The following is a 13,343-nucleotide window of genomic DNA, read 5'->3' on the forward strand; positions in this document are numbered from 1 at the left end:
GAGCCAACTCCCTTTGTCAGGTTGGGACTGAGAAGGATCAGCTCCCCCAGCACCACATAAGCCAGGAGCAGAGGGGAGAATGGAGAGCAACCCCTAAAACACACCAGACCTCATTACTGTACCACTCTGGAAGCCTCTCACTCTGAATGACCTGCACTTGGGTGCCTCCAATATTAACAGGAGTTTTATTTTTTTAAAACACAGTTCACAGATGACAGGTTCAAGCTGATAAATGAACCCCTCCCCAAAGGGCTTGCTGAGCAATCCAAGAGAGCACAAAAAAAAAAAAAAAAAAAAAGAAGAGAAAATGCTTGACCAGGCACCATAAATCAACCTGCATCTCCCCCCCCTCCAAATAGTGAAATAATTATCATTGGATCCATTATAGAAATAAATCTACTTTGCACCCCTGATCTGGCACCACTGGAGATGACGAAAGCCATTCTCAGGAATTAATTGATCGAGGAATAAACCTGTTAAGTGTATAGATTTACTGTAAACCAAGACCATTAATTTTAGAGTGCGTGGCGATGCAACAATCTGCTCAACATCCCAGTGGTGGGATGCACAGGGAATACAAAACACAGCTGGGTCCCAGCTCTCCTGAGGGAGGTCCAACTGCCTTGTCAGTCCAGGGGGATCAAACTGACTCACATTTCATCTCAGTGGAGAGTGCCTCCAATGTCTTTCCATCACTGTGTCTTGGAATGCCTCCTGTACTTCTCCCGTGCAGCCAGGACACAGGCTGTGGGGTTGGAACAGCCTAAAACTTCTCAAGGCTTATTTTTGCTTGCTACAGCTCCTTCTGTTACACTCTTGGTGCCCACAGATGAAGCTTCTTTCAACATCAGCCTCTGCCCCACCAGCACAGGACACCAAGGGAAGTTGCTCAGGGACACTAAGGCTGTGCTTGCTTCCCTATGGAGGAAGTTGTACCTGCTTTCTTCCCTGTGTGTGCTGAGAGGTTGGAATTTAACAGGCATCAAAAATCCTCATTTAACTATACACCAGGGAGGAAGTTCCTTTTTATAGCTTAGGCTGGGAGCAAGGTAAGAACACAAGCAGATATGGACAGAAAACAAGTTTATGGAAAAGGGATACCAGAAAGGGAGATTCTGCTGCAAAAAACCAATCCAGATCTTGGACAGATGCAAGCACACGGATCAGGAGGAGGAGCTTATGGACTGAGGAGGCACACAGAAGGCCAGGGTGGCACATGGAGTGATCAGATCCCAGGGACAGACAGACACAGCCCGTGGTCACTGTCCTTGTGCTGGAGCCAAGCGCCACCTCCCGGCACAGAGGGCAGTGGGGAAGGGGACCCTCCTCCCATCCCTCTGGATAAATCACTACCCCACACCAGGAGCACAAGGGAAAGAAGGTATTCCAGATGTTACACAGCATCCTGCCCCATGGAGCCACGTCATTCCCACATCTTCTAACCTACTCCATTTTTATATATCCCAGACACTTGGCTGGCTCAGTAAGGAAACCAGGGTGGGATCTATTTCTACTTTCCTGAGCAGGATGGTTTGGGTTGGAAGGGACCTTAAAGATCATCCAGTTCCATCCCCTGCCATGGGCAGGGACACCTTCCACTAGCCCAGGTTGCTCCAACCTGGCCTTGGACACTTCCAGGGATGGGGCAGCCACAGCTTCTCTGGGCAACCTGTGCCAGGGTCTCCCCACCCTCACAGGGAAGGATTCCTTCCTAATCTCTAATCTAAACCTCCTCTCTGCCAGTTTGAAGCCACTCCCCCCTTGTCCTGGCACTCCAGGCTCTTGTAAAAAGTCTCTCTCCATCTTTCTTGTAGGTTCCCTTCAGGCACTGGAAGGCCACAATTAGGTCACCCCAAACCTCTAAAGCCTTGTCACACAGTGTCTGTAGCTCGTGCCAAGCAGCCCTGCCCATCACTGATTCCAACAAAACTGCTGAGACTGACCCAACTCACCTTCCCTTGGCCCCAGATACCTGATTTATCTGCCTGGAGAGGTAGAAAACTGCCCAGATTCATCCCCAGGACAACCAGAGCTCCGGAGGAGCAGTGGGAAGCAGCCTGTGGGCGAGGGGGGGATGGGAAGAGGGATGTTTGCATACTCTAACGATCGTTTAAATCTGCTTATCTTCACCACCACTTGGGAGTTTTTCCAAGGGCAGGCGGGTGGTGTTTTAAAGCTGAGAATCTGGTTAACAGAGCTAACAGGATTTTGGAGATCACCAGAGATTTTGGAATTCCCTCAATGCTCGTTATTAACAGCCCTTTCAAAGCACGGAAATTTCGTGTATGAACTGAGAAAGAAATTCTCAGCAGACACACTAAAAATAACAGCCAAGTCCCAGTTCTTCAAATTCTAACAAAGATGCAACAAAAATGCATCTTTTAACTGTGTTTACAGAGCTGGAGGTGAGGTTCTTGATTCTGCAGTTAAGATCCTGAAGCAAGACAGAACATTTTCCTTGCCACTATGTACAGTTGGGAAAATAACTGTCCAGGCTATTCAGACTGACACTTCTCTTATACACAGAATTTAGCCTAGGGAAGAATAACCTACACAGCAACTTCCTCACCACCTAAACACGCTCACAACACATCTTTGGCTGCAATGCTTCAGTCAAAAGCAGCTCTGACTCAATTCCTTGAAATGCAAGGTTAAATCCAAATCATGTAACAGCAACACCCCTCAGCAACTGCTCTGCATCAAGGAATGGACAAATATGGCCAAAAAGAAAAAAAATTCGACTTACTTTATACAGCCAATGATGACCTGTGTCAAAGGATAGATCAAGGGCTCCATGACCTCACTGGGATAGATTGTGCTGAGAACACGGCACCAGAAATACAGGCAGTGGATATACTGCCAGTTATAAACAGACTGGAAGTTCTCCTGCAGAAAAGGGAAAAATAAAAGGCACAAACTCGAAAACGTGGCATTTTGAGAGGAACTCAACCCTGGTTTCTCCACAAGACTCATTTTATGCAGGACACTGCACTGCTCAGGGAGGAATAACCATTGTTGTACTGTCACTCTGAGAGCAGTGGCTGAGCCACCAGCCAGCCAAGTTCAGATGCTGCATTGGCAACGTTATGGTTTGGTACAAGTCAGTGCCTGAAGGAAATAATGTGAATAAAAGCAGGTTGGAGGTGTTGCTCAACTGTGGCTCCTTTGAGAAGGATGATTTCATGACCCAGCTCACAGCAGATGGGGGATGTGGCCAAGCACAGGAAATATTTAGCTGTTCACTGTCAAAGCAAAGACCAAATGATCATCCCAGCACTCCCTTCCCTGCTTTTGAAGACTACACTGCCCAGCACAGCTTCATTTTTTAAAACTGCAGGGTAAAAAAAAAAAATGACAGGCAGCAGAGCTGAGAACAAACTTTCAGCTTTGTTTTTCAGCCAGTCCTTCTGGTTACCAGCAAAAACCAAAGCAACAGGCCAGGAGTGTGCCTGACAGCAAAGGCACATTCACCCAACATTCCAGGCTGGCTTGGTAGCATGGCTAAGAGTGAGTCAAGCCTTGCCCCATTCCAGACTAAATAAAAGCCCAGAACAGAGCAGGAGTCTTTAAAGGACACCCTCCCCAAAACTGCATGAAGAAGAGAGGAGATAAAACTCAACAAGGTGCCTCAGCTCCCACTTGTGTTTGTTTCAGACTTTCAAGGCCCAGGTCATCTCTTCTTGGATAAGGAAGACGCACAAGGCTTGAAACAAGGACAGAAGCCCCCAATTGCAGCCACTGGACCTAACCTTGCAGGGGGGATTAAAGCCAAGCCACAGCTGGACATGGCAGAGCTCTGCCAGCTCTCACCAGGTCACTGAGATGGACCAAAAAGCTCTTCTCAGCTTCTCTCACACAAGGACAGACAAGCAATCTGCTCCTGTAATCACCTTCCACAACCATCCACTGCTCCATTTAAATAGGCTTATTGCTTGGATTTGTACATTTTGGTTGTGCTGTTCTCATTTAAAGTTCCACAGCCCTCCCCAGCTGTGAAATCAAGTGGATTTAGTTCTTGTCTGGACCAGAACTAAGGGTGTAAGAAGCCAGTGCAATCCAATTAGGGGATATGCAGCCCAGACTTCATTTATCTCTGCTTATTTATCCCCATGTCTGAACAGCCAGGAGATTTAACTGGTCACCAATCCTGCCATGTTTGGGGGCAGCTGAACAATTAATCTAGTGGGGTCTGTTTTGCTAAACACGAATAAAGCCAGGATTAGCAATCTGACTTAGATTTCTGAGGTCAGACTAGAGGTGGCTGAAACCAGGGCTGCTCCCAAAAGGTCTGAGCTGCTTTGTTCAATTAAGTCTTTTAAATAGTGCAGACTTCTCTGGAGAGATGCACACACCAGGGTGGTTCCTAATCTTCTTTACCTTGAGGTTTTGTGACAGAGGCTGCCAAACAGCAGCTTCAGAGGGGAAAAAGGGTGCCCAAGGCACAAGATGGGAAGTGCATCACAAACTCTTGCAGGTGGGGAGAGAAAAGTGACTCCCACCCTGCAGTTCACAGAATCATGGAATGGTTTGGGTTGGAAAGGACCTTAAAGATCTTCTAGTTACAACACCCTGCTGTGGGCAGGGACACCTTCCACTAGACCAGGTTGCTCCAAGCCCCATCCAACCTGGCCTTGGACACTTCCAGGGATGGGGCAGCCACAGCCTCTCTGGGCAACCTGTGCCAGGGCCCCACCACCCTCACAGGGAAGGATTCCTTCCTAATCTCTAATCCAAACCTCCTCTCTGCAAGTTTGTAACAGTCTCTCCATCTTTCTTGTAGGTTCCCTTCAGGTACTGGAAGGCCACAATTAGGTCACCCCAGAGCCTTCTCTCTTCTCTCCTTCCTTGCTGAAATTCCACCACGGGCAACCCCGGAGCTCCAGCAGGTTATGAAACGGGCCAGGCAAGCGAGGCACCTTAGAGACACCACCAAAAGCCTGGAAGTGATGACTCCAGTTTCCCCTCTCCACACATTCCCTGCAGGAGGACACACTCCTTCCACCCCTGAGAGGTAACCCACCTTCTTCTTGATGGTCATGGCGCTGCGCAGGTGGATGGCGAGCTGGCGGATGTAGATGAAGGCGTGCTGGTAGGAGGTGTGGGTGTCCAGGGCAAACATCTCTGTCAGGGTGCGCTGCATGAAGTTGATCATGGGCAGGACGTTGGGAGAGGTGAACCTGGAGTTCTTCACAAAGGCAATGTACATTTGCTGTGCAGGGAAGAGGAGGAGATACGACCACGTGAAAACGCGGCGAGAAACGTTCTTGCGCTGACCCTCCCCACCCAGGCGTGTCCAAACCAGGGGGGAAGTGTTCCTTTTATAAAGAAATATGCAAAAGTGATAATCCAGCCTGCTCCTTCTTTAGGGGGAGACAGGAAACAGTCTGTTTAGCACGCAGCTCCCACCACTGTTTGTCTGCAAGAAGAAAATCTCCCCACCCACGTATGTCCAAACCAGGGGGGAAGTGTTCCTGTTATCAGACAAGTCACTCCAAAAAAACATGCAAAAGCAGTAATCCAGCCTGCTCCTTCTTTAGGAGAGACAGGAAAGAGTCTCTTTAGCACAAAGCTCAGAGACCTCCCCACCGCTGTTTGCCTGAAAGAAAAAAAACACTTGGTTTTCTTCGGAAGAACGCACTCGGGATGGTCTGAGCCATCCGTGCTTGTGGCTGGGCACAGTCCTCTTTCTTAGGTGCCACTGTCACAAAAAACTGCACTTGGGAACTTCAGGTGAAAGATCAGAGCAGCTCAGTTGTGTGGCAGCACTTCAGGAGAGCCCTGAAGAATTTGGAAGATGAGTATTCACCCAGTACGTAGATCAGCACCAGGGATCCCCCCTGCTCAGAGTCTCTGTGCCTCCAGCAGGAAGGGCAGCAGCAGGAAGCAGATACCACTCTGACCTAACAGAATTTCTCCCTTGTTTAATTTTCTGGACACAGCCAGCATCATCTAATAGGCTGCAGCTCAATGCTTTAATTTTGCACATAACATGAGAAAGAAAAGCTGCAGATTAGAGCCAGCACCAGGCTTACCTTGAGCAAGGGACTCAGGTAAACCTCCTTCCTGTAGCGGCAGAACTTGTTCAGCACAAGGAAGGCCAGCACTCTCACTGTTTCCTCACCTGTGCTCCACAAAGTAATTGTTTGCTGGGATAAAACAGAAAGATAGAGATAAGTGAAGGGACAAAGAGCTCCTTCCTGGTTACACACAGGCCTGAGTTTCTCTCCTGTACACAAAAACAACAGCACTGGCAGCCCTTCTGTCCTTATACTCCAGCTGTGAGACCACAGAAACAGGTTGATGTTTTCACAATAAATAAAGGAAACTGTCCAAAACTAGCACCTCTGAAAAATACATGCACTTATTTGTGTGGCTAAATACTCTGAGCACAGGCACCAGCCTTGGATGTGACTCAGTCTCCCACAGATTCACTTGGCCATGGCTGGCCCTGTCAGGAAGAACCTGGTACAGCAGGACCACGATCATGGCTGATGCCTCCAGAAACCAGTTACCTCATCTGAACTAATGAACTCCACAGAACATCAGAAAGATTTCAGCAGCAGGGCTGAAAAAGCCTCCTCAGAAATCCCCAGAGCAGCACTGAGCAGACTCCTACACCTCCAGCTATGAGGTGTCCCAACCTCCCACCCCTGTACACCAGTCATCTTTGTCATCAGAGGGTTCCCAGCCTCATTTAAATGTTGCAGTTTTTTCATTTAAATGTCACCCTGTTGCCCTCTTCATCTCTTCCACGCCTCCTTTGTTGTTCTTAATGCTCAGCAGTTGTGACTAAGTTTCTGTAAAAATATTCCACCCCCAGCTCTGGAGAGGGAAATGGTATCACAGCCGTTCCCAGCGCCTGGCACACAGGCAGCAATTACTCCATCTGTGAGGAGGCAGCAGACAGCTTCCCAAAACACCTCCCTGCCACTTAGGAGCAGCTACACAGAGCCACCTCCCACTCACCTCAGGCTAAGATCACCTCATGGCACCTGGGAGGCCTGTGAGAGAAGCAGGAATCCTCTCCAGAACCAAAAGCAGAGCAAGGGAATAGTACAAGAGACTGAACTGTCACAGGATCCAGCTCAAATACCACAAAAGGCTTGTTTGGAGGGGGGAAAAAGTGTACCTCAGATCCAAATGACACATCACAGCACATCCCCTCACCTTGAGAAGGGCACGGCACTGCTTTGGGAAGGATAAATAATAAGGCACGATGGAGTTGACGTGCTGGAGCACTGCTGCACCCACCGAGGCTTCTGTCAAACAGGACAGGAGCTGTGGAGGGAAAACAAAGTAACAATCCCATTTAGCATGCAGTCCTCACCACCTCTTCCTTCACCATCTGTATTTTGCTGCTTCCAAGTATTTCTGTGTCACTAAAAGACTGGAAGACCAGGCTTTGCTAGGAAGAGCTGTCTCAGGAAAGGAGCAGACACAAGGTGAGTTAAAAACTGCCCTGAAAGCACATCAGCCTGGCAAATGTGAGCTCAGCTCATCACACAGAACCTCATCTGTGTATACTGCAAAACCTAAGTCTATATGAAGTTTAAGGCATCTTGCAGATGGCATGACAGCAACACCTCTGTCATCTCACTACAAATGGTCAAAGGTGCCCTCAGTCTACACAAGGTTTGGAAATAAACCACCTGAGGTGATAACATACTGGATCACTGTTGGATTTCTTAAGGGGAAGCTGGAAAACTATTAGGTACCAAGAGGTTTACCTCAAGCAAAGGGTAAAACAAGCCATTAAGAAACAGCATCTTTCTATTTCCAGATTGCTCAGCCCAGTTCTCTGGAGCCAAACCCAGAGGTGTTGCAGCTTCTAATGTGAAGACATCCTGAACTCCAAGTCACTTTGAGAGAGGTTCTGCCTGATGCAGTGCCCCTCTGCCTGCAATCCCAGCTGCTGGGAAGCAGAGGCATGTTGTCTACTTTTAATTTTCTTCCTCACTCTCCTCCTTGCACTGCAAAGATTCTGGACTGAGCAGGTCTCCTCTGCAAAGTCCCTCACACACCACAAGGAAAGGAAAGGAAAGGAGATATTGTTGACAAACTACTGTGCCAGAAGAAGCCCTGTGGTGAAGGCTGGCACTGAGGGCTCTCAGAGTCAGCACAGGAGCAGGGATTGCTCCAAGGCACTGCACTGCCAGCTTTTCCTTGTCTACTGCAATCCTCTGCTGCTGGCAGGAGGCACCACGACTTGAGAGAGAAAAAAAGCTCTACTGATCAAAATGTCCTTTCTGCTAAGTCATTCTCCAGCTTATAGCTAGGAGCACTGGCTTTCTCTCCTTGCATCCCCTGCCCTCAGCTTCTGAACAGTGAGTATTTCAACATTGTTCTTTTAATATTCTAACTTTGGGGATGCATGATGAAGCAATCTTACAAAAAAAACAAACCAACAAAATGGGGGCAGGAGTTTCTTTCAGAAATAATCCATGAATGGTATCTGAAACAGCAGACATCAGCTATTCTGGGGATATATATTAATGTCCCATCCCTCTAGGATATGTCTTATGTGAGGTTATCAACATAACACCTTCTTAGTATTTACCTCAAGAACTGGCAAGGTCATAGTGCCAAAAACTGAATTAACAATGCAGAATTTAGGAGCACAGCACTGCAAGCTACTTTAAAGCCTATTAAATATTAATTTGTCAGACAAATTAAGACAGAAACAACTGCCAGAATGTTAATCCAACCCTTCTTTACTGGCTCCCTATTTTGACTCAACCATCCTACAGACCTCCAAAGCGTTAATTAGACCAAATGCTTCCACAAGACAGGGAACTGGATGAACACACAAATCTCAGATAGGCAAAAGCCCATCTGCCTCATCCCAAAACATCCCAAACAACAGCCCAGCAATGCGCAGACTGACCCCAGGAACAGATTATGATGACATTTCTTACTTGTATGGTACAGCCAAGGTACGCTTTTACGTCCAGTCGCAGTTTGCCCCAGAGTGGGCTGGTGGAAGGGAGAACCAGCCTGGAAACGAGCAACAGTTGGGTTTAGCTTTAGAAAACCCACCAAATAAACCAGATTTCAGCAGCCAAACGAGCAGTGAGTTCAATTCCTTGATACTGCCAGTGAGTAACAACTGCTGGCAAAGCACAAACTGAGAGAAGTAAAAATTATGTCACGGGTGAGAAGAAATACTTCTACTCTGTAAAAACCGCCTGGAGTACGGCAGTAGAAAGTTCAATTCAAAGAACTTCCAAGCTTTCTCTGACCCTGCAGTTCCCAAATCCCCTCACACTTACTTTGCTTTCTTCTTTGGGGCCCTGGGAAGCAGCAGCTCCTGCAGGTAGTGGAAGAGGTCCCGGATACAGAAGGACACAAGGGCATTGAACACTGGTTAAAACAAAAGTCAGCAAAGCACTTGTAAATGATTTTCCACATATTCCTGGTTTCTCAGCTAGTGTGGAAAGAGCTCCCCAAGGAACTGAAGCAGTAATTGCCATAGCAGAACTGCTGTGTTTCCTCAAGCTCCAAGAAAACACCAGTTTGCCTTATCCTAGCATTTTTTTATCTGGAGAATAAGATTACAACTGACAGCTTTTAGCACAGGGGCCCTTCTCCAAGCAAACAGCACCAAGCACTGGGAGCCCAGAAAAGATTCCACTGCACAGACTCACCACCAGGAAGATAAGCTACTTAAGTGAAATGAAGCCTGTGAAAGGGTAAGTTAACTCCTGCCAGTGCTTATCTCCACTCTCCTCCAAGAGCTAAACTGCCCTACAAAAATCATTACCCTCTCCTCACACAAGTGCAGTGAACTCACCTGCAGTATCAGTCACTTGGAACTTGCTGGGATCACCCTCACTGTCTCCTTTGGTGGTTGCTACAGCTGCTTTATAGGCTTGAGTGATTTCATGGAAGAGCCTTGGTGTCAGATTTCTCTGGGGAAAGAAGGAAAAGGATTGCTGAGGAGAAAAAAGCAACAGATCTTCTGAAACTCTAAAGCGCTTGAGTACTGAAATTCATTCTAAGTTTGATGGCAGAAATAGCTCTGATATGAAGGATAAATGTCAGGACAGTGGCCTTCACCTCCTCTAAAATTGGCTTTTAATTGCCTAGGGGTTGAGAAGCAATCAATCAGCTGCAATCCAATTGTGATCTTCCCTCCCCTCAGTCAGAAGGACAAGCCATTTCACTACTACTCAAAACGTGACCACAAAAGCTCTTGGAGCCTCCAAATGCACAATGCAAGAGGGTGAAAAATCAAAATGTTATCATTTTGGCCTCTTCTGAGCCACACGTTTCTCCAGGTTCTCCCTCCGATGGACTTCTAGCACTCCAACCTTGCAGTACAAGAAAAAATTGCACTGGAAAGTCATGGTGAAAAACAAGAGCTCTGGCAGCACGAGGCATAAATCTACTCTGTAGGTTTTTGTGCCTGTAAAAGATCAACTTGTGATTTGTTAATAACATATGTGGAACTGTGGTTAAAGGAGGACACTCAAGAGCTTTGTAGTCCAATTCCCCTGCTCACCTCTGCAGCTTTTTTCCAGTTTTCAACCATTTTCAGGCTCACAGTGATGAAAGAATCTCTCTTCTTTTTGACTTTTTCTTGTTCTTCCTCTTCTTCATCATCTTCATCACTTGCTTCCTAGAGAAGTCATAGCAAGACTGAGAAAAGGTTTCTACACTTCTGGCCCCACCTCTTTTGCTGAGCAGCTACTGAAGAGGAAGGCAGCCCTGATTTTATCAGTGCTGTTACCAGTACTTTGTGTAAGGAAAAAATGAAATTAAAGGTATTAAAAATTTAAAACAAAAAAAAAAAGCTCCTGAAGCTGTGCAGTTTTGCTACATAAATACGTCTTAATAATGTAAAACATCAAGGAGAAAACACATTACTTGAGGCAAAGTTATTATTGGAAAAGATGACATAAAAACAAACAAAAAAATACCCTAGAAAGAAAAGCATTCACTAAAAAGAAAATACACTCTAAGGCTCTGCTTTGACAATCCTTAACAAACTTCTCGTGCTCAGTTCAAACCTCCAGCTGATTTCTGGATTACAACCTGTGAATGACCTTAAAAACTTCACATGAAAGTAACTGAATTAATTGACTCCAGCCCTCCAAAACATGCCCTGGTACCTCCAGTGTATCAGGGGGTCTGTGCAGTGGCTCCTCCTCATCAGAACTGTCGGAGGCATCAAAATCCAGCAACGCGCGATCGTTCTCCTCCAAAAACTTGTAGAACTCAGGATCTCTGTCCTTCAGCCTGGAGAGCTGATCCTTGTGTTCAGATGCCTTTCCTTTCCTCCTGGGGGATAAGGATTAACATTAATTAGCATTTATTCGCCGCTCAGACTTTATTGATGTGTATTTATTAACTTGATTCACTGCTGACGCTGTAAGGAAAACAAGCAGCCCCTGGTCACTGAGGCACAGCTGGGGCTGATTTCAGTGGTGATGATTTGTCAGGGCTGTGGCCACAGTTCTGTGCCTTGTTTAACACCTGGAGGACTTGCAAAAGGTTCTTTTCATTAAGCATTGAGAAATCTTGATAGTGAGACATCAGGCTGTATCTGGATAGTGATATGAAAACACCTTGAAAAGCCAAAATAAATCTGTTTGTCAGAATTACTCTCAGGAGCTTTTGTAAAGAACACTGAAAGCTGTACCACCAGAAAAAACTGATAATGAAAGCTCAGTAAAATTTGTTACACTCAAGAATTTGTTTTGTTACACTCAAAAATTTGTTTTCTAATAATGATTATCAGTGCCTAAGAACTACTTCATCATTTTCTATCTTGCAGATGGTCCAATCTCTCTCAGTGAGAGCACATACACACAAACTAAGGAAAAACAAAGCAAGTTTTGCCTGACTCCAATTATACCCTGTAAAAGACTAAAAGCACCCAGGAACTTTTCTCCACTGCTGTTACTGACTTGACACAGGCACAATAAAAAATCCGACTGTCCTGTACCCTGTGATCTCACTGTTGAACAGTGCCCTTTCAAACACCTCTGACCCAGGTGATAATGAATCTATAGCATCTATTGCAGAGGCTCCAACGAATCCAACCATTTAGGTCGGAAAAGCCCTCCCAGCCCTCGGAGCCCATCCTGTGCTCCATCCCCACCTTGTCCCCCAGCCACTCAGTGCCACGGCCAGGCCTTCCCTGGACACCTCCAGGGATAGGGACTCCATCACCTCCCTGGGGAGCCCCTGCCAATGCCTGACCACCCTTTCCATCAGGAAATTCCTCCTGATGTCCAACCTGAGCCTCCCCTGGCACAGCTTGAGGCCGTTCCCTCTCATCCTGTCCCTTTTTCCCTGGGAACAGAGCCCGACCCCCCCCCGGCTCCCCCCTCCTGTCAGGGAGTTGCAGACTGCAAGAAGGTCCCCCCTGAGCCTCTTTTTCTCCAGGCTGAGCCCCCCCAGCTCCCCCACGGTGCATCCCCATCCCTCACCTGCCCGGCTGCGCCTGCGGCTCCTTCCCCTCCTTCCCGCTCGGCCTCCGCCGCCTCGCAGCCCCCTGGGTGGGCTTCTCCTCCTCCTCCTCCTCCTCCTCCTCCTCCCAGCCGCCGTCAGGCTCCGACTCCGAGCTGGCAGCGAGGACCTCGTCCAGGCTCAGCTCCGCCAGGCTCCTGGGGGGGGGGGAAGAGAGAGGGATGTGTGTGAGGGCGAGCTCAGCGTGGGGGCGGGCGAGCCCTCTCACCGTGGGCCGAGGAGCCGTTCCCCGGAGGTGCCCCCAGTACGGGCCGCCCGCCCTGAGCCACCCCCAGGCCGGGTCAGGTCTGTGCCGGTGCCTCCCTCACCTCCTGCCGGGGGCCGCCATTGCCGCCTCCGCCACGCGGCCGCCACTTCCGCTCCCGGCGTGCCGCGCGCACAGGCCACGCCCATTACCCACAAAACCACGCCCCGTTACTGCCTTAACCGCGCCCCCTCCCGCCTTGGCTCCGCCCCCTCCACGCCGATCCCGCCCGTTCCCGGCCTGGATCGGGAATATCGTGTCCAGCTGGACCAGGAAAGCGATTTTTCCTCTGTGCTGGGCACACACCTCGAGTGCTGTGCCCAGTTCTGGGCCCCCTCAGTTCAATGAGGGGCTGGAGCGTGTCCAGAGACGGGAAGGGGCTGGAGCACCAGGAGCGGCTGAGGGAGCTGGGGAGGCTCAGCCTGGAGAAAAGGAAGCTCAGGGGGGACCTTTTCGCTCTCTGCAACTCCCTGACAGGAGGGGAGAGCCGGGAGGGGTCGGGCTCTGCTCCCAGGGAACAGGATAGGACAAGAGGAAACGGCCTCAAGCTGTGCCAGGGGAGGGTCGGGTTGGACATCAGGAGGAATTTCCTGATGGAAAGGGTGGTCAGGCATTGGCAGGAGCT

The 13,343-nt window shown here is 48.5% G+C and overlaps 1 protein-coding gene across 2 annotated transcripts in view; it reads right to left on the reverse strand.

Annotated features, from left to right (window-relative positions):
- Nucleotides 1-12,871, reverse strand: part of NOC2L (NOC2 like nucleolar associated transcriptional repressor) — a 43,029-nt gene extending 30,158 nt beyond the window's left edge. For both annotated transcript variants that reach the window (XR_007904339.1, XM_051786310.1), the window contains exons 1-11: nt 12,783-12,871; nt 12,435-12,611; nt 11,112-11,280; nt 10,502-10,618; nt 9,791-9,908; nt 9,270-9,360; nt 8,916-8,994; nt 7,168-7,278; nt 6,033-6,146; nt 5,021-5,209; nt 2,747-2,886 (exon numbers count right to left, since the gene is read on the reverse strand). Coding sequence is in view for 1 of the 2 variants with exons in the window: in XM_051786310.1 (XP_051642270.1) it covers nt 2,747-2,886; nt 5,021-5,209; nt 6,033-6,146; nt 7,168-7,278; nt 8,916-8,994; nt 9,270-9,360; nt 9,791-9,908; nt 10,502-10,618; nt 11,112-11,280; nt 12,435-12,611; nt 12,783-12,802 (1,325 nt within the window). In the remaining variant the exon portion in view is untranslated. The remainder of the gene's footprint in view (nt 1-2,746; nt 2,887-5,020; nt 5,210-6,032; nt 6,147-7,167; nt 7,279-8,915; nt 8,995-9,269; nt 9,361-9,790; nt 9,909-10,501; nt 10,619-11,111; nt 11,281-12,434; nt 12,612-12,782) is intronic.
- Nucleotides 12,872-13,343: the final 472 nt, after the last annotated feature.

This window comes from Manacus candei, unplaced genomic scaffold (genome assembly GCF_025592945.1).
Source record: "Manacus candei isolate 608988 ecotype Guabito, Panama unplaced genomic scaffold, ASM2559294v1 h1tg000022l, whole genome shotgun sequence".
In the NCBI taxonomy this organism is placed as follows: Eukaryota; Metazoa; Chordata; class Aves; order Passeriformes; family Pipridae; genus Manacus; species Manacus candei.